This window comes from Scyliorhinus torazame, chromosome 13 (genome assembly GCF_047496885.1).
Source record: "Scyliorhinus torazame isolate Kashiwa2021f chromosome 13, sScyTor2.1, whole genome shotgun sequence".
Classification (NCBI taxonomy): Eukaryota; Metazoa; Chordata; class Chondrichthyes; order Carcharhiniformes; family Scyliorhinidae; genus Scyliorhinus; species Scyliorhinus torazame.
In genome coordinates this window covers 27,674,258-27,701,657 of record NC_092719.1, presented here as the reverse complement: position 1 = coordinate 27,701,657, position 27,400 = coordinate 27,674,258, and the positions used below count along the sequence as shown (strand labels likewise).

At 48.5% G+C, this 27,400-nt stretch overlaps 1 protein-coding gene across 5 annotated transcripts in view; it reads left to right on the top strand.

Annotated features, from left to right (window-relative positions):
- LOC140387908 (SH3 and multiple ankyrin repeat domains protein 3-like) overlaps positions 1 to 27,400 on the top strand; it is a 1,536,301-nt gene that overhangs the window by 534,873 nt on the left and 974,028 nt on the right. For all 5 annotated transcript variants that reach the window (XM_072471211.1, XM_072471213.1, XM_072471209.1 and 2 more), the window contains exon 4: positions 9,625 to 9,868. In XM_072471211.1, coding sequence (XP_072327312.1) covers positions 9,632 to 9,868 — 237 coding nt within the window. In that variant the 5' untranslated portion in view covers positions 9,625 to 9,631. The remainder of the gene's footprint in view (positions 1 to 9,624; positions 9,869 to 27,400) is intronic.

The window sequence follows — 27,400 nt, the reverse complement described above, 5'->3', positions numbered from 1 at the left end:
TAATTTTCTTGGAAAAAAACGTTGAAGGACAGAATTTCCTGAGGCCCGGTTTAATCAAGACCAGTCACATGGAGTTGTCCATGGAACAGCGTTTCTGCGTAACTTAAACTTTTTTGAGTAAGCAATAAAGAGGTTTGGTGAAGCTGGCACATTCAATGCCATCCACATCGCTTTTATCAAGGCTTTTGACAAGGTCCCAGATAGCAGAATTATCAGAAAGATAAAGCCCCATAGGACCCATGAGAAAGTGGCAAATTGGAATAGGCGGGCTGGTGACAGATGAAATGAATGGGAAGAAGTACAAAATTATATGTCTTGGAGAATGGGGAGAGGCAATACAAACTATAGGATACAATTCTAATGCAACAGAGAGATCTGTGGTGATATATGCACAAATTGTTGGAGGCTGCAAAGTTGGTTGAGAAAGCAGTTGAAAGTGTACACCAGTCCTTGAGCTCTATGAATAAGCATAGAGTAATGAAAGCAAGGAAGTTATGATGAGCCTTTATGGCTGGTTTAGCACAGTGGGCTAAACAACTGGCTTGTAATGCAGAACAAGCCTCCCCGAACAGGTGCCGGAATGTGGCGACTAGGGGCTTTTCACAGTAACTTCATTGAAGTCTACTTGTGACAATAAGCGATTATTATTACAACACTGTTTCACCTACAACTGGAGTACTGTGTCCAATTCTGGGCAGTACACTTTAGGAAGGTTTTTGGGCTTCAGAGAGGGTGCAGGAGAGATTTAATAGGTTCCAGGGATGAGGACGTTACATGAACAGATTGGAGAAGTTGGAATTGTTTTCCTGAGAGATGAGAAGGTTGAGGGACAACGTGCTGGAAATATTCAAAGTCGTGTCGTGAGTGCTGTTGACAGAGTAGAAAGAGGTAAACTTTTCCCATTGGTGAATGGCTGAGGACACAGGTTTAAGGTGATTGGCAAAAGACAACTTGAAAAACTTTTTGGGGAGCATGTGTTCAGGGTTTGCGATGCGCTGCCTGAAAGGGTGATACAGGCAGATTCAATCGATATTTTCAACAGGGAATTAGATGAGCACAGAAGGGGAGTAATAAATAGCTGGGATCTGGAAAAAGGGCAGTGAACTGCGATTGGCTAGATTGTCCTTGTTGAAATCATTCTGGGCTTGACTGGTCAAATGACCTCCTTACTGTGCTGTTCTGTGATTGGGATTCTTACAGAGTAAGATGAAATGAAAAAAATGAAATGAAAATCGCTTGTCACAAGTAGGCTTCAAATGAAGTTACTGTGAAAAGCCCCTAGTCGCCACATTCCGGCGCCTGTTCGGGGAGGCTGGTATGGGAATTGAACCGTGCTGCTGGCCTGCCTTGATCTGCTTTCAAAGCCAGCGATTTAGCCCTGTGCTAAACCGGATGCTGTGCCATCTGTGTCTCTGTGTTCTTGTGTCCATCGTCTTCTCTCTGTCCTCTGTCTTGTGTATCTCTCTGCCCTTTGTATCACTCACATTTCCCATGTGTGTGTCTCTCTCTCACTGATGTAGGACTGACAAAGCTGTCTTTCCTAATCTCTGTGGGTATCTCATTGCCTATGGTACAATTCAGCATACAAACGGGCGATTCAAACCGTTCAATTTTATAATAAGGAAGATTCCTTATTTGGAAGATTCAATTCTGAAACTTATTCTACTGTAAAATAGGTGACAATCCCAGAACAGGTACAGCACAAGTTAGATATAGAGCAAACCCCCTCCACATTGTCCCATGAAACACTCCCAGACAATAAGACTAGATACAGCATAAAGATTCCTCTACATTGTCCCATTAAAATGTTTACTGCACCAACATCCTCCACAATAACCAACTTACACTCACTCTACCTTCAGGCAACATCCTCCACATATGCTAACCACAAAACTTGGTACCCAAATCTTTTTTTTTTCTAATTAAGGGGCAATTTAGCGCGGCCAATTCACCTACCCCGCACACCTTTTTGGTGAGACCCACGCAGACACGGGGAGAATGTGCAAACTCCACACGGACAGTGACCCAGGGCCGGGATCGAACCTGGGGTCTCGGCGCTGTGAGGCTGCAGCGCTAACCGCTGTGGTGCCACCGCGCTGCCCGGGTCAGCACCAGATCAACGGTCCTTTTTTTATTAGCGATCTTGTGAGAAATACAGGCTACCCTTTGAGGTGCTGAGTACAGTTATTTCTCAATCTGGGAGTTGGTGAAGAATTAGCAAATATAGTGGCCCCCTTTTCAAATGGGTCAGTTACATCAAATCTTACACACACACAATTGCCCACTTTCATTTGTGTGTGTGGGGGGGGGGGGGTGAGCTCAAAAGGGTCTGTCGTTACTAACCCTGGCGCATTCTCTCTCTTGGCCTATATTGCTGTGTGCAGCAGACAGCAGTGGATAACTCAGCTTTGAGTCTCTGTGTGTGTCAGGGAAATCTATACATGTAATTGAAGAAATGCTACAGCTAGATCAAGATAAAATATTAGTTTTTTGTGCATAAACTGCATTTATCACCATGCATATTCCTGCTGCAGCAGTAACCAGACCTTATAATCATGTATTATTAAGAGGTAAAGGTTTGAAGTCTCCATTGTCTTTGTGCATATATTTGCCTGTGCTTGTTAAAAATATGTGTACATCTAACATATTTGTGTACGTTTGTGTGTGTGTGCGTGTGTATATATATATAATATACGGATCGGAGAATCGCCGGGGACGTGGAAAATTCCTGCCAAGTCGCTCCGACGCCAGGACACGATTCTCCGGCGACTGGAGAATCGGCGGCAATCGCGCCCGCGCGGTCACCGTGGCACCAGCCGGGGGCCGCTGAAAGAGGCCCCCGCGGTAATTCTCCGCGGTCGACCGACTGAACTCCCGCTGAGTTCCACCGAGTCCCGCCGGTGTGGTTCCAACCTGGTACCACCCGGCGGGAGCTCGGACCCGCGGCCGCGGTGGATGTCCTGGTTGGGGGGGGGGGGGGGATCTGACTCCGGGGGTGGGCCTCCACGTCTCCAGGCCCGCGATTGGGGCTTCCGATTGGCGGGCGCCCGTGATCTGGAGGGGGCCTACCTCCATGCGCGCGGGCCCGCTGTAGGTCTCCGCCATGTTGCTCGGGGACCGGCGCGGAGACGGTAACCGCTGAATTGCTGGGCCAGGAGGCCCGTTGACTCCGGCGTACTCCACTCTGGTGTTTACACCAACACTTGGCCAGGATTTCAGAGAATCCCGGCCATAGTATATGTGAGTGTGTGTATGTACATTTACACACACAACCACACTCACTGAAATTTTCCAGCGGGATCTTCTGGTCCTGTCGACGGCGACCTCCCGCTGCGGATTCTCTTGCTGCACTGTGGTGGGGAGGGGGTGGGAGGGAAATGAAACATCCTGCCCACTGAGTAGGTTGATCATGATAGTGAGTTTGATGTTGTGTATAAGGACTTTGGAAAGGGATATGATGAAGTGTCACAAAATCAGACAGTGAAAACACGCCGGAAACATGCGGTTAAACACGCTCACTATGGGACTTTATTCCCATTCTGTTGAACCGCGCCCAAAATCTCTGTTGTTCATTCTAGTATTCTAACTCCATCTGTCCTTAAGTTGTATAACCAAATGAGTAATTTACTTTGAATCCTCTAAAGGACCAGGACCCTCAAATGTGTTGATTTACTGAAATAATGACAGCCGACGTGCACAGCAGCTTTCCCAAAACAAGCTTTGTTTCGAAACTGGATAAATCATAATTCTGGAGAACATTTTGAGAACCAGTGGCCGGGATTCTCCGAGCTGAAATCGCGGCGGGGGCAGAGAATGGGCGTCAGACCCACGATCGGGTCCGACACCTTCGCGCGATTCCCTGCGGACCTGACAATCGCCGTCAGTCGACGCGGAGCCGGTGGGGACCATTGAAAGAGACCCCTGTGCCGATTCTCAGCCGGCAGCTGGTCGAGTTCCCGCCGGCGTGGTTCCGTCATGGTTCCACCTGGCGGAGTGGCGGCTGCAGGCCCAGTCCTCGGCCACCCTGGTGGGGGGGCGGGCGGGGGGGTGGGTTCCCGGACAGTGAGGCTCGCTATTGGGGCCACCAATCGGCGGGCGCGCGCAATCTGGGGGTGGCCTTTATTGTTGGGGCCGGCTTGCTGTGTGGGTCCACCATGTTGCACGGGGCTGCTGCCGCGCGCATGCGCGGACCTGCGGCCAGAAGTGCAGGGCCCCGTATCTGCAGACTGAGCTGCGTGGACTACTCCAGGGCCCTGCAAGCCTTCCTCAAAACGGAGAATCACTCAGGACTTTCTCCAGGAACGTCCAGAGTGATTTGCGCCCATTTTCTCGCGGGCGTGGGGACATAACCCCATTATCAGAGAATTCCGCTCCATATATATTTTTTCATGGGCTGTGGATGTTGCTAGCAGAGGCAGCATTTATTGCCCATCCCTAACTACCCTTGAGGAGGTGCTGATGAATGGGCTTCTTGAATCGCTATAGTCTGTGCCGTGTAGGTACACTCGCTGTTCGGGAGGGAGTTCCACGATTTTGATCTCGTGCTGATGAAGGAATGACTATGTAGTCCAAATCAGAATGTTTTATGTAACTTGGAGGTGATAGTGTTTCTATGCAACCGCTGGCCTTGTCCATTTAGTTGGTTGAAGTTGTGTCTTGGGTAAATGTTGTTGATGGAGCCTTGCCAATGGCAGCGCGGTGGTACAGTGGTTAGCACTGCTGCCTCACAACTCCAGGGGCCCGGGTTCAATTCTGGCCTCAGGTGACTGTGCGGAGTCTGCATGTTCTCCCCGTGTCTGCGTGGATTTGCTCCAGGTGCTCCGGTTTCCTCCCACAAGTCCCGAAAGACCTGCTGTTAGGTAATTTGGACATTCTGTATTCTCCCTCTGTGTACCCGAACAGGTGCCGGAATGTGATGATTCGGGACTTTTCACAATATCTTCATTGCAGTGTTAATGTAAGCCTACTTGGGACAATAAGGATTATTATTATAAGATGCGCAGGTTAGGTGGATTGGCCATGCTAAATTGCCCCTTAGTGTTCAAAAGGCACGGTTACTCAGTTACGGGGATAGAGTGGAGGCGTGGTTTCCAAAGGCAGGTGAAGACCCGATGGGCCGAATGGCCTCCTTCTGTACTATACATTCTATGATTACAGTGCAGACAAAGGCTGTTTGGCCCTTCATGGCTGTGCCAGCTCTCTGCAAGATCACCCAGACCCACTCTCCTCCTTTTCCCCATACTCTTGCAAATTTATTTCCCTCAGATAATTGTTCCATTCCATTTTGAAAGCATCAATTGAACCTACCTCCACCACAATCTGAGGCAGTGCATCCCAGAGGCTAGCCACTCTTTGCGTAAGAATATTTTGCCAATCACCCTGAATCGGTGTCCTCTGTTGTAAATCTTTCTGCTAATGGGAACAGCTTCTCCATATCTACTCTGTCCAGACCCCTCGGGATTATGAGCACTGCTATCAAAATCTCCTCTTAACCTTCTTTTCCCCAAGGAGAACAGTCCCAGCTTTTCCAAATCATCCGTGAAAGTGAAGTTCCGAATCACTGGCATCATTCTTGTGAATATTTTCTCCACCCTCTCTAATGCCTTCACATCCTTCCCAAAGTGTGATACCCAGAACTGAGCACGATGCTTCAGTTCAGGCTGGACCAATGTTTTATACAGATGTATTGTAACCTGTTCGCTTTTGTATTCTATGCCTATTTATAAAACCCAGCTTCCCGTCTGCCTTATTATGCACTCTCTCAACCTGCCCTGCGACCTTCAATGTTTTATGTCCACGTATCTTCAATCCCTCTATTCCTGTACCCCTTTTAGAATTCATTTTATATTGTTCCCCACATTCCTCCCACCAAAATGTATGACTTTATGGATACATTAGAAAAATTGAAGCCCATGGAAACAGCAGGGCAGTGGCAGCACGGATATGAAATTAGCTAAGGGAGAGAAAACAGTGAGTAGTAAGAATAGTTGTTTTTCGGGACGGCAGCGGTTAGCACTGCTGCCTCACGGCACCAAGGATCCGGGTTCGATCCCGGCCCTGGGCCACTCTCCATGTGGATTTTGCACTTTCTCCCTGTGTTTGTGTGGGTCTCACCCCCACAACCCAAAGATGTGCAGGGTAAGTGGATTGGCCATGCTTAATTGCCCCTTAATAGGATTTTTTTAAAAGTTGTTTTAAAGTTGACTCCCCAAAGTCTGTCTACCATCTACAAGACATCTTCAATGAGTGTGGCTCCAACAACACTCAAAAGTTTGACACCACCCAGGACAAAGCAGCCCAATTGATCGGCACCCCATCCACCACCTTAAACATTCACTCCCTTCACCACTGAAGCACAGTGGCAGCAGTGTGTAACATCTACAAGATGCACTGCAAGACGCACCTTCAAACCCAGGACCTGACCATCCAGAAGGACAGGGCAGCAGACTAGTAAACACACCACCACCCACACGTTCCCCTCCAGGCTACAACAATCCTGACTTGGAAATGTATCGCTGTTCCTTCACTGTCACAGTGTCAAAATCTTGGAATTCCCTCCCTGAAAGCACTGTTTTGTGTACCTACACCACAAGGACTGCATTGTTCAAGAAGACAGCTCACCTTCTCAAGGGCAATTAGGGATGGGCAACAAATGCTGGCCTAACCAGTGATGCCCGCATCCCATGAAAGAATAATTTAAAAAAACTGATTAGGCAAATAGCAGATGAAATTGAATGGAGAGATGTGCAAAGTGATACATTGCGGAGGGAAGAACAAAGAAAGGCAATATCATCTAAATGGTACAATTTTAAAGAGGATGCAGAATCAGAGAGTACAAATGCAAGGAATACATGGTAAACCTTTATAAATCACAATCAGAATTGTGTTCAATTCTGGACACCACACATTGGGAAGCTTGGAGATGGTGCAGAGGATACTTACCAGAATAATTGATCAAGGATTGAGGCGTGTGGAAAGACTAGCAAAGCTGGGACTGTTCTTCTCAGAGCAGAGAAGGTTAGGGGACTAAAGTATTCAAAATCAGGAAACTTACTGATTGAGTCAACAAAAGAGAAGCTGCTCCCACTGGAAGAGGGTCACTCACCAGAGAATACAGAGAACACAGAGAATACAGAGAACACAGAGAATATAGTGAACACAGAAAATAGAGAATACAGAGAACACAGAGAATATAGCGAACACAGAGAATATAGCGAGCACAGAGAACACAGAAAATAGAGAATATAGCGAACACAGAGAACACAGATAAAATAGCGAACACAGAGAACGGAGAGAATATAGCGAACACAGAGAATGCAGAGAATATAGCGAACACAGAGAAAATAGAGAATACAGAGCACACAGAGAATATAGCGAACACAGAGAAAATAGAGAATACAGAGAATACAGACAACACAGAGAATATAGCGAACACAGAGAATATAGCGAACACAGAGAAAATAGAGAACACAGAGAATATAGCGAACCGAGAGAACACAGATAAAATAGCGAACACAGAGAACGGAGAGAATATAGCGAACACAGAGAATGCAGGGAACACAGAGAAAATAGAGAACACAGAGAATATAGCGAACACAGAGAAAATAGGGAATACAGAAAATACAGAGAACACCGAGAATATAGAGAACACAGAGAATTTAGGGAACACAGAGAATATAGCGAACACAGAGAAAATAGAGAATAGAGAGAACACAGAGAATATAGCAAACACAGAGAAAATAGAGAATAGAGAGAACACAGAGAATATAGCAAACACAGAGAAAATAGAGAATAGAGAGAACACAGAGAATATAGCGAACAGAGAATATAGCAAACACAGAACACAGAGAATATAGTGAACGCAGAGAACACAGAGAATGTAGCGAACACAGAGAATGTAGCAAACGCAGAGAACACAGAGAATGTAGCGAATGCAGAGAACACAGAGAATATAGCGAACACAGAGAACACAGATTTAAAGCAATCAGCAAAAGGAGCCAGAATTTGAGATTTTCTTTTGACCAAGCGATCAGGAAAGTACTGCAGAAATGGTGGCAGATTCAATAGCAACTTTCAAAAGGAAAATGGATAATTATTTAAATTGTAGAAATTGTAGAGCTATGGGGAAAGAGCAGGGAATTGGAACTAATTCAAAGAACAGGAACAGGCATAATGGCCTCCTTTGCTGCAATGCTTTATAATTCAATGTATGTGTGTTTGGCTCTGTGTGTGCACATATCTGTGTGAGCATGCCTGTAAGTGTGTGTTTGTATATGTGGTGTGTTTGTATTTACGTCTGTGCATGAGTGTGTGTGTATATGTATGTATATATATGTAATGTGTGTCTGTGTGCTTGCGTGTGTGTGTATATGCACGCATGTGGGTCTGTGTGTGGATGTGCCTACATGCATGTGTGCAGGTGCGTGTGCATGCATGTACACACCTCACTGACCATACATTGGCCCTCTGCCTCACAATGCCTCAAGTTTCAAATCGCATCCTTATTTTCAAATCAGTGGTTAGCATGACTGTCTCACAGCGCCAGGGACCCGGGTTCAATTCTGGCCTTGGGTGACTGTGTGGAGTTTTCGTTAACCCCCCCATCTCCCCTTGTCTGTGTGGATTTCCTCCAGGTGTTTCCTCCCACAGCCCAAAGATGTGCAGGTTAGATGGATTGGCCTTGGGAAATTGCCCCTTAGTGTCCAAAGATGTCCAGGTTAGTTTGGGTTACGGGCATAGGGCAGGGAGAGGGTGGGGTGGGGGGGGGGGGGGGGGGAAGAGTGGGCCTAGTTAGAGTGCTCTTTCACAGGGTTCGTGCAGACCCTCTACACTGCAGGAACTCTATGGTTCTAATGACCTTGCCCCTCCCCATCTCTGTAACCTCCTCCAGCCCTACAACTGTCCTGAATCTTGGCGTTCCTTCAATTCCAGCCCCTTGAGCATCCCTGAATTTAATGATTGTCCCACTGGCAGCAGCCAAGGTTGAGCTCTGGAATTCCCTCTCTGAACCTCGATCTCCACCTCTCTCTCCTTCTTCAAGATCTCTGAGGGGTCTGCTGTCCCAATGTCAGATGTTGTTTGATGCCCCTTTCCTGTAGCACCTTGGGCCATTTCACTTTAATAACAACCTACATAAACGCAGGATGTTGTTTTGAGTACATTTATCTGTATGAACACTTGTGTGTGTGTGTGTGTGTATGCAAATGTACGTGTATCTACATGAATGTACATGTGTGTGCATGTTTGAATTAGTGTGTATGTTCGTGTACATGAGTAAATGTGAGCGTTTGGGTGTAGGCGAGTGTGTCTGTAGGTGGGTGAGAGCGTGTTTGAATTGCTGGGGTGTATCTGGCTCGTGTGTCTGGGTTAGTGAGCGTATATATAAGTGTGTGTCTTTGCAAATGTATGTACGTGAGTGTGTATATGTAATGTGTGGTATTTGAGTCTGGTTGTTTGGGTGTACCTGAGCGGGGATGTAGATGTGGAGTATGTGTGCATATGCATGTAAATTTGTGCTGGGATGCGTGGGTGTGTTCGAGTGTGTGTATTTGAGTGTAAACGTGTGTGTGTGCGCGGGTTTCCAAAAGGTTTGACTGGTTTTTCTCTCTCTCTGTCTCCCCCCAGTGATGTGATGTCGATGGTTAGTGCACAGAGCATGCCTCTCAGTCCGACCGCCAGGAAACATGAGGAGGAGCAGCAGCAGAACACTTGCAACTGCAGCGAGAGCGAAGAGGAGAGTTTCAGCAGAGGGGACACCATCTACCACACCATCAGGACGGGTACAGCAGCCAAAGCCGCCCACCAAATGGACAACCCCGCGCCCAGCACTGTAGTCATTCGCATTGGGGTACCTGACCTGGAGCAGACGGTCAGTAATGAGCGATTTCGATGTGTAATTTCCCCTGAAATTGACAGATGCAGTTACCTTCTCCGGCAAAGGGGTGGGTCTCACGCTGCACTTGCCACATAAAGTAGCGTTCAGGTTTGCTCTGTATGCATTGAACTGGAAGCCGGAGTTTAACCCTGAGCTTGCTGGATTGTCTTTTTTTTAAAAAAAGAGAGTATATAGCATGTCTGTAAGACACCTGTGCTGTACCCGGGGAGTACAACGTCCAGGAAAGGATGCCTTAGTATTGTGAAGAATCCATCGTTGATGGGTTTCTGCGGGGAAGGTGCTACTGCTTCTTTTCGGAGTCACTCCGGCTACTCAGCGATTTCTTTGAAATCGTGGAGTTCCCGATAGTTCCCTGTTACCGTAGCTTCAACTGAGGTCGCTTTTCCTCTTTACTGAACTGTGTGTTAACTAATGCGCGAGTCTCTTTTGAGTGTATAATTCCCTGGTTGGGCAGCTTGTATGCACGTGACGTGACATCAGTGGGAGAATAGTTACAATCCTTGATGACAGGCATGGGATTGCAAGGGAAGAGCATCTACAAAAGGACTCCTAGCACCATGGTCTTCATGTTGCAGTGAATTGCATTTCCATGCCAACACAGTTAAGTGCTTCATTGCAAATTAACCATTGTTCCGATTTGACTGGGTATGGAACTGCAGGGGCCAAACACCATGATTCCCCACTTAGCACAAATCAGCAATTTATTTATCTCCTTCCCCAATTTCCACCCAGGTAATGACAGGGCAGATCTTGACAGTGGGTCCATGACAGGGCAGTTTTTGACAGTAGACCCATGACAGGGCAGTGTTTGACAGTGGGTCCATGACAGGGCAGTTTTTGACAGTAGACCCATGACAGGGCAGGGTTTGACAGTGGGTCCATGACAGGGCAGTTTTTGACAGTAGACCCATGACAGGGCAGGGTTTGACAGTAGACCCATGACAGGGCAGGGTTTGACAGTGGGTCCATGACAGGGCAGTTTTTGACAGTAGACCCATGACAGGGCAGTGTTTGACAGTAGACCCATGACAGGGCAGGGTTTGACAGTAGACCCATGACAGGGCAGGGTTTGACAGTAGACCCATGACAGGGCAGGGTTTGACAGTAGACCCATGACAGGGCAGGGTTTGACAGTATACCCATGACAGGGCAGGGTTTGACAGTAGACCCATGACAGGGCAGGGTTTGACAGTAGACCCATGACAGGGCAGGGTTTGACAGTATACCCATGACAGGGCAGGGTTTGACAGTATACCCATGACAGGGCAGGGTTTGACAGTCGGTCCATGACAGGGCAGTTTTTGACAGTAGACCCATGACAGGGCAGTGTTTGACAGTAGACCCATGACAGGGCAGGGTTTGACAGTAGACCCATGACAGGGCAGGGTTTGACAGTATACCCATGACAGGGCAGGGTTTGACAGTAGACCCATGACAGGGCAGGGTTTGACAGTAGACCCATGACAGGGCAGGGTTTGACAGTATACCCATGACAGGGCAGGGTTTGACAGTATACCCATGACAGGGCAGGGTTTGACAGTAGACCCATGACAGGGCAGGGTTTGACAGTAGACCCATGACAGGGCAGGGTTTGACAGTAGGTCCATGACCGGGCAGGGTTTGACAGTAGGTCCATGACCGGGCAGTGTTTGACAGTAGACCCATGACAGGGCAGGGTTTGACAGACCCATGGCAGGGCAGGGTTTGACAGTAGACCCATGACAGGGCAGGGTTTGACAGTAGACCCATGACAGGGCAGGGTTTGACAGTAGACCCATGACAGGGCAGGGTTTGACAGTAGACCCATGACAGGCAGTGTTTGACAGTAGACCCATGACAGGGCAGGGTTTGACAGTAGACCCATGACAGTTCAGGGTTTGACAGTAGACCCATGACAGGGCAGGGTGACAGTGGGTCCATGACAGGGCAGGGTTTGACAGTGGGTCCATGACAGGGCAGGGTTTGACAGTGGGTCCATGACAGGGCAGTGTTTGACAGTAGACCCATGACAGGGCAGGGTTTGACAGTGGGTCCATGACAGGGTAGGGTTTGACACAGTCCCATGACAGGGCAGGGTTTGACAGTAGACCCATGACAGGGCAGTGGTTGACAGTGGGTCCATGACAGGGTAGGGTTTGACAGTAGACCCATGACAGTTCAGGGTTTGACAGTAGACCCATGACAGGGCAGGGTTTGACAGTGGGTCCATGACAGGGCAGGGTTTGACAGTAGGTCCATGACAGGGCAGGGTTTGTCAGTGGGTCCATGACAGGGCAGTGGTTGACAGTAGACCCATGACAGGGCAGGGTTTGACAGTGGGTCCATGACAGGGCAGGGTTTGACAGTAGGTCCATGACAGGGCAGGGTTTGACAGTGGGTCCATGACAGGGCAGTGTTTGACAGTAGACCCATGACCGGGCAGGGTTTGACAGTAGGTCCATGACAGTTCAGGGTTTGACAGTAGGTCCATGACAGGGCAGGGTTTGACAGTGGGTCCATGACAGGGCAGGGTTTGACAGTAGACCCATGACAGGGCAGGGTTTGACAGTAGGTCCATGACAGGGCAGGGTTTGACAGTGGGTCCATGACAGGGCAGGGTTTGACAGTAGACCCATGACGGGGCAGGGTTTGACAGTAGGTCCATGACAGGACAGGGTTTGACAGTATACCCATGACGGGGCAGGGTTTGACAGTAGACCCATGACAGGGCAGGGTTTGACAGTAGGTCCATGACAGGACAGTGTTTGACAGTCGACCCATGACAGGGCAGGGTTTGACAGTAGGTCCATGACAGGGCAGTGTTTGACAGTAGACCCATGACAGGGCAGGGTTTGACAGTGGGTCCATGACAGGGCAGGGTTTGACACAGACCCATGACAGGGCAGGGTTTGACAGTAGACCCATGACAGGGCAGTGGTTGACAGTGGGTCCATGACAGGGTAGGGTTTGACAGTAGACCCATGACAGTTCAGGGTTTGACAGTAGACCCATGACAGGGCAGGGTTTGACAGTGGGTCCATGACAGGGCAGGGTTTGACAGTAGGTCCATGACAGGGCAGGGTTTGTCAGTGGGTCCATGACAGGGCAGTGGTTGACAGTAGACCCATGACAGGGCAGGGTTTGACAGTGGGTCCATGACAGGGCAGGGTTTGACAGTAGGTCCATGACAGGGCAGTGTTTGACAGTGGGTCCATGACAGGGCAGTGTTTGACAGTAGACCCATGACCGGGCAGGGTTTGACAGTAGGTCCATGACAGTTCAGGGTTTGACAGTAGGTCCATGACAGGGCAGGGTTTGACAGTAGACCCATGACAGGGCAGGGTTTGACAGTAGGTCCATGACAGGGCAGGGTTTGACAGTAGGTCCATGACAGGGCAGGGTTTGACAGTAGGTCCATGACAGGGCAGGGTTTGACAGTAGACCCATGACAGGGCAGGGTTTGACAGTAGACCCATGACAGGGCAGGGTTTGACAGGAGACCCATGACGGGGCAGGGTTTGAAAGTAGACCCATGACAGGGCAGGGTTTGACAGTAGGTCCATGACAGGACAGGGTTTGACAGTATACCCATGACGGGGCAGGGTTTGACAGTAGACCCATGACAGGGCAGGGTTTGACAGTAGGTCCATGACAGGACAGTGTTTGACAGTCGACCCATGACAGGGCAGGGTTTGACAGTAGGTCCATGACAGGGCAGTGTTTGACAGTAGACCCATGACAGGGCAGGGTTTGACAGACCCATGACAGGGCAGGGTTTGACAGTAGACCCATGACAGGGCAGGGTTTGACAGTAGACCCATGACAGGGCAGGGTTTGACAGTAGACCCATGACAGGGCAGGGTTTGACAGTAGACCCATGACAGGGCAGTGTTTGACAGTAGACCCATGACAGGGCAGGGTTTGACAGTAGACCCATGACAGTTCAGGGTTTGACAGTAGACCCATGACAGGGCAGGATGACAGTGGGTCCATGACAGGGCAGGGTTTGACAGTGGGTCCATGACAGGGCAGGGTTTGACAGTGGGTCCATGACAGGGCAGTGTTTGACAGTAGACCCATGACAGGGCAGGTTTTGACAGTGGGTCCATGACAGGGTAGGGTTTGACACAGACCCATGACAGGGCAGGGTTTGACAGTAGACCCATGACAGGGCAGTGGTTGACAGTGGGTCCATGACAGGGTAGGGTTTGACAGTAGACCCATGACAGTTCAGGGTTTGACAGTAGACCCATGACAGGGCAGGGTTTGACAGTGGGTCCATGACAGGGCAGGGTTTGACAGTAGGTCCATGACAGGGCAGGGTTTGTCAGTGGGTCCATGACAGGGCAGTGGTTGACAGTAGACCCATGACAGGGCAGGGTTTGACAGTGGGTCCATGACAGGGCAGGGTTTGACAGTAGGTCCATGACAGGGCAGGGTTTGACAGTAGACCCATGACCGGGCAGGGTTTGACAGTAGGTCCATGACAGTTCAGGGTTTGACAGTAGGTCCATGACAGGGCAGGGTTTGACAGTAGGTCCATGACAGGGCAGGGTTTGACAGTAGGTCCATGACAGGGCAGGGTTTGACAGTGGGTCCATGACAGGGCAGGGTTTGACAGTAGACCCATGACAGGGCAGGGTTTGACAGTAGACCCATGACGGGGCAGGGTTTGACAGTAGACCCATGACAGGGCAGGGTTTGACAGTAGACCCATGACAGGGCAGGGTTTGACAGTAGGTCCATGACAGGGCAGTGTTTGACAGTAGGTCCATGACAGGACAGGGTTTGACAGTAGACCCATGACAGGGCAGTGTTTGACAGTAGACCCATGACAGGGCTGGGTTTGACAGTAGGTCCATGACAGGACAGTGTTTAACAGTCGACCCATGACAGGGCAGGGTTTGACAGTAGGTCCATGACAGGGCAGGGTTTGACAGTAGACCCATGACAGGGCAGTGTTTGACAGTAGACCCATGACAGGGCAGGGTTTGACAGTAGATCCATGACAGGACAGTGTTTAACTGTCGACCCATGACAGGGCAGGGTTTGACAGTAGGTCCATGACAGGGCAGGGTTTGACAGTAGACCCATGACAGGGCAGGGTTTGACAGTAGGTCCATGACAGTTCAGGGTTTGACAGTAGGTCCATGACAGGGCAGGGTTTGACAGTAGACCCATGACAGGGCAGTGTTTGACAGTAGACCCATGACAGGGCAGTGTTTGACAGTAGACCCATGACAGGGCAGGGTTTGACAGTAGGTTTTTGTGCACTGCTTTGGTTCTGATCTACAGAGAGACAAATATTTAATTCTGGGGCGGGGGGTGTTGTGGGGTATTGTATTTTTAATTATTTTGTTCTCGTTATATGGTAATTGTGTTTCCATGCCTTTGTTACCTCTATACTTGACTGTTCTAGCCATCGCCTTGCTGGCCTCTCAACCTCTACCCTCTGCAGGCAAGAGCTAGTCCAAAATTCTACTGTCTATGTCCCAACTCGCACCAAGTCCTGTTCACCCATCACCCCGTATTCTTTGACCTAAATTGGCTCTCCGCCCAAGATTCCCATTCCCCTCCCTCCATGGCCTTGCCCTTCCCATCTCTGTCATCTCCTCTAGCCTTACAACCCTCTGTGATGTTTACCGTCCTCCAATTCTGACCTCTTGTGTGACCCCCCCCCCATGTCCTTAGCCCCCAGCTGACCATGCCCCAAGCTCGCACTTCACTCCCCAACCTCTCTACCTCTGTTTCTTCCTTCAAGATCCACCTGAAAACCCACCTGTTTGACTGTTGTGCGTGGCGCAGTGTCAGATTTTGACTGATTATGTTCCTAAGAAGTGCCTTGAGATGTTTTACAATATAAATGTTGTGTTCTTATGCGATATTAGTGCACAGCTTGGTTGATTGCTTTTACCATTGTTTGTCACAGAGTATCTCTGGTACATTATTAATGCAATCATACAGAGACTTGGTGGAGTGTTTGGATAGGTGGACGATACAGAGAGGTTGAACGGACAGTGAAACAGGCTTATATGAAGATTTATCCAGGCCCTGGAAACCAAGAACATTCAGGCCTCACCCCCACAATGTCACTCATCCATTAAACTGCAGAAGCTCCTGCAAGTCCCTCCATTGCCTATTCCCACCACTGGGACTATGTGTGAGCCTCAGTCAGGAAATGTAGAGGGAGCTTTATTCTTTATGCAAAGCATACTTTACAAGCCATGGCCATGTTTGATGGGATAGTGTGGAGTGAACTATGTATTTAACCCATAATTCATTACTTTTTGACTTTGACTATTCTAATGCTCTCCTGGCCAGCCTCCCATATCCCACTTTCCATAAGTTTGACTTTGACCAAACCTCTGCTGTCCATATCCTAACCTGGACCAAGTTCAGTTCACCTCTAACGCCCTGATCTCACTGGACCTGCATTGGCTCCCACCTGTCAGTGCGTCCATTTTAAAATTTTCATTCTTGGTTTTAAATGCCTGCAAGATAGTGTGATCTGCACCACTGACAATTGCAGTTCTTTGATACGTCACCTAGATGACCATCCTTCCACCAGGTGTGTTGACAAGCTTTGGAACTATGGGAGGCATCACAGTAAAGCCAATGCTGTGCTTGCATGATATACAGAGGCTCTGGACATTTAACCAAGCAAGCGTAGGCATCAGGACATGCTCTCATATGTTTTAGAGAGTATTTAAACCTTGTTATCCAGAGAGGTGTGAATACAGAACCAAATTGTGCAGGTTTCGGTTGAACTTTTTGATAATCCAGCAGTTCTTTTGGTCATTTTCCGGCAAGTTCCAGATTTATTAAGTTTATTTTCACAACTTGCTGTGGTGGGATTTGCATCAATGATTCAGTGTCCAGGACAATAATCATTCAGCTGCTTGCTGTACCATGTAATTCACTTCTAACCTGAGCCACCAGGGGGAGCCGTGCCTTGAAGCAATGATCCAGGGTGTGACATCAGCAGTGCTGACTCATGGGTATCCATGGAGATCCCTCGTGCGTTGTGGTGGATTCATTTGTTTAAACAAAATGAATTTGGAGCTGAGATTGTCTTGACTTGGCTGCTTCCCGAGCAGGTGGCCTCGGTTTGAACGGAACTATACCGGAGGAGACTCCTATTGTTCATGATGTACAAAGCTGGGACTCACCTAGTCAGCACACGCTAACCATAGAATCCCTGCAGTGCAGAAGGAACCCATTCGGCCCATTGAGTCTACACTAACCCTTTTCATTTGGAGGCAGTATCTCAGGAGGCTTGGAATATAAAAGCAGGGATGTACTTCTGAAGCTTTATAAAGCATTAGTTAAGCCCCATTTAGAATACTGTGAGCAATTTTGGGCCCCACACCTCAGGAAGGACATACTGGCACTGGAGCGGGTCCAGCGGAGATTCACACGGATGATCCCAGGAATGGTAGGCCTAACATACGATGAACGTCTGAGGATCCTGGGATTAGATTCATTGGAGTTTAGGAGGTTGAGGGGAGATCTAATAGAAACTTACAAGATAATGAATGGCTTAGATAGGGTGGACATAGGGAAGTTGTTTCCATTAGCAGGGGAGACTAGGACCCGGGGGCACAGCCTTAGAATAAAAGGGAGTCACTTTAGAACAGAGATGAGGAGAAATTTCTTCAGCCAGAGAGTGGTGGGTCTGTGGAATTCATTGCCACAGAGGGCGGTGGAGGCCAGGACATTGAGTGTCTTTAAGACAGAAGTTGATAAATTCTTGATTTCTCGAGGAATTAAGGGCTATGGAGAGAGAGCGGGTAAATGGAGTTGAAATCAGCCATGATTGAATGGTGGAGTGGACTCGATGGGCCGAATGGCCTTACTTCCGCTCCTATGTCTTATGGTCTTATCCCATTCCCTTCATAAAGGGTATCTCTGCTGATTGTCCCAATTTATAATCTTTTAAAATAATCTTTATTGTCACAAGTAGGCTTACATTACGCTGCAATGGAGTACCCTAGTCTCCACTCTGGCGCCTGTTCGATGCACAGAGGGAGAATTCATAATGTCCAAATTATCTAACAGCGCATCTTTCAGGGCACCCAGCGGAAACCGGAGCACCCGGAGGAAACCCACGCAGGCACGGGGAGAACGTGCAGACTCTGCACAGACAGTGACCCAAGCCGGGAATCGAACCTGGGACCCTGGTGCTGTGAAGCAATAGTGCTACCCACTGTGCTACTATAGTGCTCGCTCTTTGTCTGCCAACAGCTTCTACTGTCCCAAGCACTTGGACTTAACCTGCTTAAACTCACTCTCTCACATAAATTGGTCCCAGCTAGCCCAACTTGTGATTGAATAAAACTGGGAAGCGGGTCTCCGTAATTCAGGTTCAATCAGAAACATTAAACTCTGGTAAATCTGTTAGTTGCCTGAATGAACTATATTAAGGATCACTATTATCATATCTCTGAACAACCTCTCACTCACCTCCTAGACTTCGAACTGCATCACTGTTGATCTATGAGCAAACAATCTGGCATTTTGTGCACAATAAGACCCCAGAAACAACAGTGAAGACCACACTTGGTCAATTTGCTTTTGGTTGAGGGAGGAATGTTGGTTAGGCAATATGCGAACTCCCTTAATCTTCCAATATCCCCCAAAAATCTTCAATATCTGCCAGAACATCTGGACTGGTGCTCAGTTTTCCACCTAATCTGAAAGACGGCACCTCCAACAGTGCTGCTGTCCCTCAGTACTGCACTGGGAGTGTCATCTTGGATGAAGTGCATAAAGTTGTTCTGCCAGCGAGGGGATTGTTAGAGAAAGAAGTAGGTGCAAACAATGGAGCCCAGTAAAAAGTACTACAACACCAGGTTAAAGTCCAACAGGTTTGTTTCGATATCACTAGCTTTCGGAGCGCTGCTCCTTCCTCAGGTGAATGAAGAGATATGCTCCTGAAACATATATATAGACAGATTCAAAGATGCCAGACAATGCTTGGAATGTGAGCATTAGCAGGTGATTATATCTTTACAGATCCAGAGATGGGGTAACCCCAGGTTAAAGAGGTGTGAATTGTGTCAAGCCAGGACAGTTGGTAGGATTGCGCAGGTCAGATGGTGGGGGATGAATGTAATGCGACATGAATCCCAGGTCCCGGTTGAGGCCGCACTCATGTGTGCGGAACTTGGCTATAAGCTTCTGCTCGGCGATTCTGCGTTGTCGCGCGTCCTGAAGGCCGCCTTGGAGAACGCTTACCCGGAGATCAGAGGCTGAATGCCCTTGACTGCTGAAGTGTTCCCCGACTGGAAGGGAACATTCCTGCCTGGTGATTGTCGCGCGATGTCCGTTCATTCGTTGTCGCAGCGTCTGCATGGTCACGCCAACGTACCACGCTTCGGGACATCCTTTCCTGCAGCGTATGAGGTAGACAACGTTGGCCTAGTCGCACGAGTATGTACCGCGTACCTGGTGGGTGGTTTTCTCACTTGTAATGGTGGTATCCATGTCGATGATCTGGCACGTCTTGCAGAGATTGCCATGACAGGGTTGTGTGGTGTCGTGGTCACTGTTCTGAAGACTGGGTAGTTTGCTGCAAACAATGGTTTGTTTGAGGTTGCGCGGTTGTTTGAAGGCAAGTAGTGGGGGTGTGGGGATGACCTTGGCAAGATGTTCATCTTCATCGATGACGTGTTGAAGGCTGTGAAGAAGATGTCGTAGTTTCTCCGCTCCGGGAAAGTTCTGGACGACGAAGGGTATTCTGTCGGTTGTGTCCCATGTTTGTCTTCTGAGGAGGTCGGTGCAACAATCACCAGGCAGGAATGTTCCCTTCCTGTCGGGGAACATTTCAGCAGTCAAGGGCATTCAGCCTCTGATCTCCGGGTAAGCGTTCTCCAAGGCGGCCTTCAGGACCCGCGACAACGCAGAATCGCCGAGCAGAAACTTTTAGCCAAGTTCCGCACACATGAGTGCGGCCTCAACCGGGACCTGGGATTCATGTCTCATTACATTCATCCCCCACCATCTGGCCTGCGAAATCCTACCAGCTGTCCTGGCTTGACACAATTCACACCTCTTTAACCTGGGGTTACCCCATCTCTGGATCTGTAAAGATTTAATCACCTGCTAATGCTCGCATTCCCAGCATTGTCTGGCATCTTTGAATCTGTCTATATATATATATATATATATATATATATATATATGCTTCTGGAACATACCTCTTCATTCACCTGAGGAAGGAGCAGCGCTCCGAAAGCTAGTGACATCGAAACAAACCTGTTGGGCTTTAACCTGGTGTTGTAAGACTTCTTACTGTGCTCACCCCAGTCCAACGCCGGCACCTCCACATCATCACCAATGGAGCCAAACCGGTATTGGCACAAGGGAATCAGTGAGCCAGACCCCATGGCCTACTCTAGCTGTGAAGAGCAGTTCAATGACACATTATGGGAACTGCAGTCAGAGACCGCAGAACCCTCCATTCGGGCGAGTGACTTTTATTAAATGTGACTAGTATTTAAAGGCTGCAGTAAAATTAAAATAGAAATAAAAATGACAAGTTTATTTAGTGCATGCAGACTGCACTGTAACTAACTCAAAGGCTAGAAGTATATTTTCAGTTTGAAAATTCAGCCATGGGTGAGTAACCCTTCTACCTCGAATCTTGAGTGAGATTCCCATCTCTGTGTACTTTATCTGTAATTTTTAACTTCCACATTCCTCTCATTCATTAGCTTTAATGGAGAACACTGAAAGTCCATTCCAGTGCACTATGTATAATCTAGATTGGCACTTTAGTGCTGCATTGTCAAAGGTGCTTGACTACCTGTTTACATGGATATTAAAGATTTCATGGCAGAGGTCAAAGGAAGGGGACTCTCTCTGTGTCCTCCCTCAAACTACACCGGAGACTGACTGGATGCACTGAGCAATACGGACAGGGTGTGGAGGGGAGATGACCATGTGTGTTAACTGGATACATGTCAGTTGAAACTATAACTCAACAGGTTTCTTTGCTGGAGAGAGTTAATTGACTTATTCACAGTGATCACTATTCCACCCCACCAGTGTCCCAGCCATCCGCGTTTATAGGTGCACAAACACCCATCACCTGTTTAACAATGTAATTGCCATTAAACCGTAACAATGTAATTCATAAGACAGAGAATCTATACTCACGCATTGACTTCTTTTTAAATAATATTTTATTCAGGTATTTGAAATTTTTTATAACAGTAACAAAAACAATGACATCAACATGGTAAAATAAACATTTCTCCCCCTCCAGCCCAATCTTCACACACCTCAACCATACAACAACAATCCGCCCCCCCCCCCGGAATGCTGCATCTGCTGACATTTTTAATTTTCCCTGAGAGAAAGTTGACGAACGGCTGCCACCTCCGGGAGAGCCCTAACATTATTGACCCTCTTAAGGCAAACTTTATTTTCTCGAGACTGAGAAACCCAGCCATGTCACTAACCCAGGTCTCGACACCTGGGGGCTTCGAGTCCCTCCACATTGATAAGATCCGTCTCCGGGCTACCAGGGAGGCAAAGGCCAGGACGTCGGCCTCTTTCGCCCCCTGAACTCCCGGATCTTCTGACACTCCAAAGATCGCTACCTCCGGACTCGGCGCCACCCATATTTTTAGCACTGCCATCTCTACCAAAGAATGAATCCTTGACTCCACCGCCCTTTCCAAACGACCCAAGTGGAGAAGGTAGTAAAGAAGGCATATGGCATGCTTGCGTTCATTGGCCGGGGCATTGAGTATAAGAATTGGCAAGTCATGTTGCAGCTGTATAGAACCTTAGTTAGGCCACAGTTGGAGTATAGTGTTCAATTCTGGTCGCCACACTACCCCGAAAAACTTGCTCATCGTAGCCACTGTCATGTGTGCCATCAAACTAAGCCTGGCGCACGATGAGGAGGTATTAACCCAGCTTAGGGCATCCGCCCACCGACCCGCCTCTATCTCTCCTCCTCGCTCGTCTTCCCACTTGCCCTTAAGCTCCTCCACCGAAGTTTCCTCCGCCTCCGGAAGCTCCTGGTAAATATCCAATACCTTCCTCTCTCCCACCCAGGTACTGGAGACTCTCTATCCTGTATCCCCCGTGGTGGCAGCAGTGGAAAGGCCGGCACCTGTTTTCTCAGGAAGTCGCGCACCTGCAAATACCTCAAACCATTCCCTGCTGGCAATTTAAATTTATCCTCCAAAGCTTTCAAGCTAGGAAAGCTCCCATCTATAAATAGATCCCCCATCCTTCTAATTCCTGCCCTCTGCAAACTCTGGAATTGTCGCCTCGGATCATATGATATTCACAGCCAAGGATCCCGGGGCATTCATAAAGTTGCAAGTTCTTCACCAGAGGAAGCTTTGTGAGCTGCATTCAGACTGAAGAGGAATTCGCTGCTCTACCTGCTGTTTTTAAAAAAAAAAAGATTCACTTGGGGTGGGAATTTGCTGGGCAGTTGGCCACTCTCACTTTGGATGAAGGCAAGGTTCGCCTTAATGATGCGGGGCGGCACGGTAGCACAGTGGTCAGCACTGTTGCTTCACAGCACCAGGGTCCCAGGTACGATTCCCAGCTTGAGTCACTGTCTGTGCGGAGTCAGCACGTTCTCCCCGTGTCTCCGTGGGTTTCCTCCGGGTGCTCTGGTTTCCTCCCACAAGTCCCGAAAGATGTGCAGGCTAGGTGAATTGGACATTCTGAATTCTGCCTCTGTGTACCCGAACATGTGCTGGAGTGTGGTGACTAGGGGCTTTTCACAGTAACTTCATTGCAGTGTTAATGTGAGCCTAACTTGTGACACTAATAAAGATTTAAAAAGAGACAGTTGGCCATCAGTAGACGCAAGAAGGCGGCTGGAATATCAATGTGTACCCATTGGTGCTGGGTAATGCCCGCATCAACTTGACTGCCCGCATGTTAGCTTGGTTCTGTTATTAGCACTCTGAGTTACAAGGTGCTGGGTTTAAGTCCGAAAGCAGAGACGAGCACAGAATCCAGGCTGACTGGATGAGAAATGAAACCTAGGCCACGTCAGCCTCTTCGCGTGCTTTGATTGGATGTTCAAGATCCCATGTTCCACTATTGGAACAAGCACAAGCTATCGAATGACCTAGGCAGCATTCCATCCTCCGTCAACAAGATCAAACTGGTCATTCACCTCCTTCTTGTTTGTCTGTGCTTTGCACACAGCGACTGCCACTTTGTTCGTATAATAGTAGTCACTACACCAGAAAGCAGTTCACTCTTCTTGAAGCCTTTTGAAATGTGTCTGAGAAATGTGATGAGTGCTCAAAGACGATTCTTTCTTGCCATGAATTTTCTTCAAAGAAATAAGTGAATAATTCGGCTTCAGTGTCACTGGAGAGTTTCCGCCTGTTTTGATGGGGTCTTTTTGTGGAACTGGAGTCGCGATTTGATCTTGACAAGAGCAGGTGGGGGATGGGGGGTTGCGCATGGAGGTGGGATAGGAGATGTGCTGTGTGCTTACCACAACGTGGCATTCAATTCTGCAACAAGGCGAACGGCGCAAAGTGCAATGCCACAGGTATCGCAATAAAGTCAATCTTTGTACTGTGAAATTACGTCTAGGAAATGTCCAAGTTTGGTTAATCTGTACCCATTCACATCAGTAAAAAATCAATGGGTTTTAGGAGACAGAGAGATAGATGATATTTACCAAAGCTGGTTAGAACATTCCAGACTAAAGATGAGATTTGGTAAGATAAACATTTGCAATGAGCAGCAGGTGAAAGGGAATGATTCACTCCTGTCTGTAATTATTTGGCCTGGTGTGTGCCTCTGTTCACCTCTGTAACTGTGCAGCACACAATGGGTAAAAGGGAACTGCCCGTGTGCGCCTTGATGTCAGCTCCTGTACGTGGACTGTACACAGAAGATAAAATGGAACAATGCACAGATTTGGGCGCAGTGTTCAAGGTGTGATAGGCCCAGAAAACTGTACAGTTTGAGCGAGACATCCTCTGTCTCTGTCCTTTGGGCTTTTTGTTCAACATTCTGGCTTTGCTGACTGGTACACACATTGGACATGTTGTGAATTGATTCTGCTAATTCTCCAAAATTACTTTGCACTTCATATGTACCAAGTTAACTCCATTTAAATATATTTTCCCCCTGCTCTTCCTACTGCACCTTTCTGTCCAAGTGCGGAATATGCAACACTTGCCCTTTAATCTCCTCCCTTCCCACTGCACCCAAACACTCCGTGATTTCTTTTTGTTTTGCACTATTTCAATTTCCAGCTCACAATGTGGACCTCCATTACATTTGGAAGGCCAAATTCTGGTTGCGTGACAGATTTTTGGAACACCTCCGTTCCGTCTGCAGTTGTGACCCCGTGCTTGCAGTTGCCTCAGCCCCGCTCCCAGTCTGAGCTCTCTGTCCTCAGGCCCCTACACTCTTCCGTCGGAGCTCAAAGTAAGCTCAAGGAACCGCATACAATCTTTTCATTAGGAACTCTGTATCCTTTAGACTCAACAATTGAGTTCACCAGTTTCAGTCTGGAACCGCTGCCCTCATTTTTCACACAACAGATAACTTTTTACAATTCTGAGGGAAGTTCAATGATCTGAAACATAAACAGCGGGATTCTCCGACCCCCCTGCCGGGTCGGAGAATCCCCGGGGGCGGGGGGTGGGGGGGGGGTGAATCCCGCCCTGCCGCCCAAATGCCGGCTGCCGTATACTCTGGCGCTGTTTTTCAGGCGGGGGCGGGATCCACGCCACGCTGGTCGGGGGCCGTTGGCAGCAGCCACCCTGCCAATTTTCCGGGCCCAGTCCGTTTTTGGCCAGTCCCGCCGGCGTGGGTTGGACATGGTCCCACATGGCGGGACCTAGCAGGTAAGTCGGCGGGGGCGGTCCTGGAGGGGGGGGCGCGGGTGGATCCGACCCTGGGGGGGCCCTCACGGTGGCCTGGTCCGCGATCGGGACCCACGCCGTGTGGGCATTCCTTCCTTCCGCTCCGGCCCCTGTAGGGCTCCTACAGGAGAAGAGAACCCCCCCACCCCCGCGTATGCGCCAAAACATGTCGGTGGTTCCGTGGCATGTGCGAGATCACGCCGGCCCTTCGGCGCATGCGCAAACTCGCGCAGTCCCTTCGGCGCCGGCTGGAGCGGCGCCAACCCCTCTGCCATCCACCAAGCCCCCGGAAGTGAAAAAAGGAAATGAAAATGAAAATGAAATGAATGAAAATCGCTTATAGTCACAAGTAGGCTTCAAATGAAGTTACTGTGAAAAGCCCCTAGTCGCCACATTCCAGCGCTTGTTCGGGGAGGCTGGTACGAGAATTGAACCGTGCTGCTGGCCTGCCTTGGTCTGCTTTCAAAGCCAGCGATTTAGCCTTGTGCTAAACAGCCCCTGAATTCCGCACTTTCGGGGGCTGTTGGCGCCAGAGTGGTTCACGCCGGTTTTCCTGCCGACGTGGGGACTTAGTCCCCGGAAAGGAGAATCCCGGCCAAAATCCCTGTTCTCGATCCACAGGTGTGCTTCACCTATTGGGTACTTGCAGCATTTTATGGTTTCATGCTCCCCTGGCTTATGTTCCTCCTTCCATGAAGCTCACCAAAACTCTGCTGCCTGTATTGGATCTTGTACCAAGTCCAGTCCACCCATGCTAGCTTACTTACCATGGCTCTTGTTCCAGAAACAGCTCAAATTAGAAATTTGCATTCCAGATTTCAAATCTCTCCGCGGCTATGCCTTTCCGTATTGTTGTAAACTGCTCCAGCCCTACAACCGTGCTCGTCACTGCACTCCTTGAATTCTGAGCTCTTGTGCATTTCCGGTCACCTTCCATTGACGGCTGTGTCTTCAGCAGCTGCGACCGGAAGGTCTGGAATTCCCTTTCTCAGCCTCTCCTCCGCTGTGTAGCAATGGAGAAGATAACTACCTCTTTGTTGCTGCTAAAGATCAACGTTCTGCAAATGCTGGGTAAAGTTGTATGTTGTCTCATGGAAGAGATTTGGAAGCTTGCATGGTTCAACAATCACTGTTTATTAATACCACATAACTATCTACATATATACAGGATACAGTCCTGATTAGGTGTTATCTTCATCCCAATTTCAACCAAATTCACACTACTACTTCCACATGGCTTTCGGCATAACATAGGAAGTACTGTTCCCCCAGTCTTGTATTAACCCTGACAGGCCTGAGCACCCTCGAAACCCCCAAGTGTTTACTGAACAGGATTTACAATGATATTTACATTCTACCCGTCCTCCTCTCCATGTCCCTGACTGTCTGGAGGCTTTATGACTTTTCCAGATCTTGTTCTTTTCACCTTTGGAGGAGTGGTAGTCTCAACTGCTTTGGGCTGACTTTATTGATCTGGTGTTGAAGTTGTAATACTTGATGTTTCAATTATTTGGATTTCTCCATCTGGTTCGCTCAAATATATTATAGTAGGTTCACCACGAGGAATGAGAAGACTTTTCCTAATCCATTTGATTGGGTCTTCTGTGTTATAACAAAGTAAAACCATTGAGGATTTTTAATCCCTCAGGATGATGGCACCATCTCTATCAAAGTCCGTCATCCAAACCTCACCACTTCTATTTAGCCTGGGCAGGTTGGTACCTCCTATTGTAATTGGAAGCTTGTCACTATCTGTAGGACTGTTTTCCGTCCTGAACCTTCTGATAGGCCCCCACTGCTAACCTTGGGATTAATTTCTTCAGCATCATGGGAAGTTGAGTGCCAAGTTTCCTGCCCATTTGCAGCTCTGATGGGGCTAACCCACATTGCACTGGCTCTGATGGGGCTAACCCACATTGCACTGGCTCTGATGGGGCTAACCCACATTGCACTGGCTCTGATGGGGCTAACCCACTTTGCACTGGCTCTGATGGGGCTAACCCACATTGCACTGGCTCTGATGTGGCTAACCCACATTGCACTGGGGTGGATAATATGTCAAAAACGTAATTGGAAAGTTATAAATTTTCTTCAAATGGTTTTAATTGTGTGGACGCACCTTTCCACCACGCCATGAGATTGTGGATACCTTCGGGAGCGGGTGAGATGTTGAAACCTATAATTCCTGGCAAAATGAGTGAAATATTTATTGCAGGCTATTGTTAGACACCACTTGGTCTGGGATGCCATGGATCATAATGATTTTTTCAACATCCTAAAAACCAACTCTGTGGTCATTGTGTGTAAATGCTTCACTTCTCTCCACCAAGAGAAGTAATCAACACTGAGGAAGAATGATAAAATCAAATTACTGCGGATCCTGGAATCTGAAACAGAAAATACTGGACGACGTCCGCAGGTCTGACAGAATCCGTGAAGAGAGAAGGGAGTAATGTTTTGTGTGGTTTCTGAATAGATCCATTCCCACAGTCTGGTAGGGAAATGTCTGGGGGTAAGAGGCTCTGTGTGCACTCCTGGCAATTTAAAAACATCTCTTCAATTGCTCTTGATGTTCCCGGCCACCTCACAGTAGACTGACTGGGCTCATGTTCTGCACTTTGTGATGCCCAAGTCACCTTCTGGATTTGTTGTA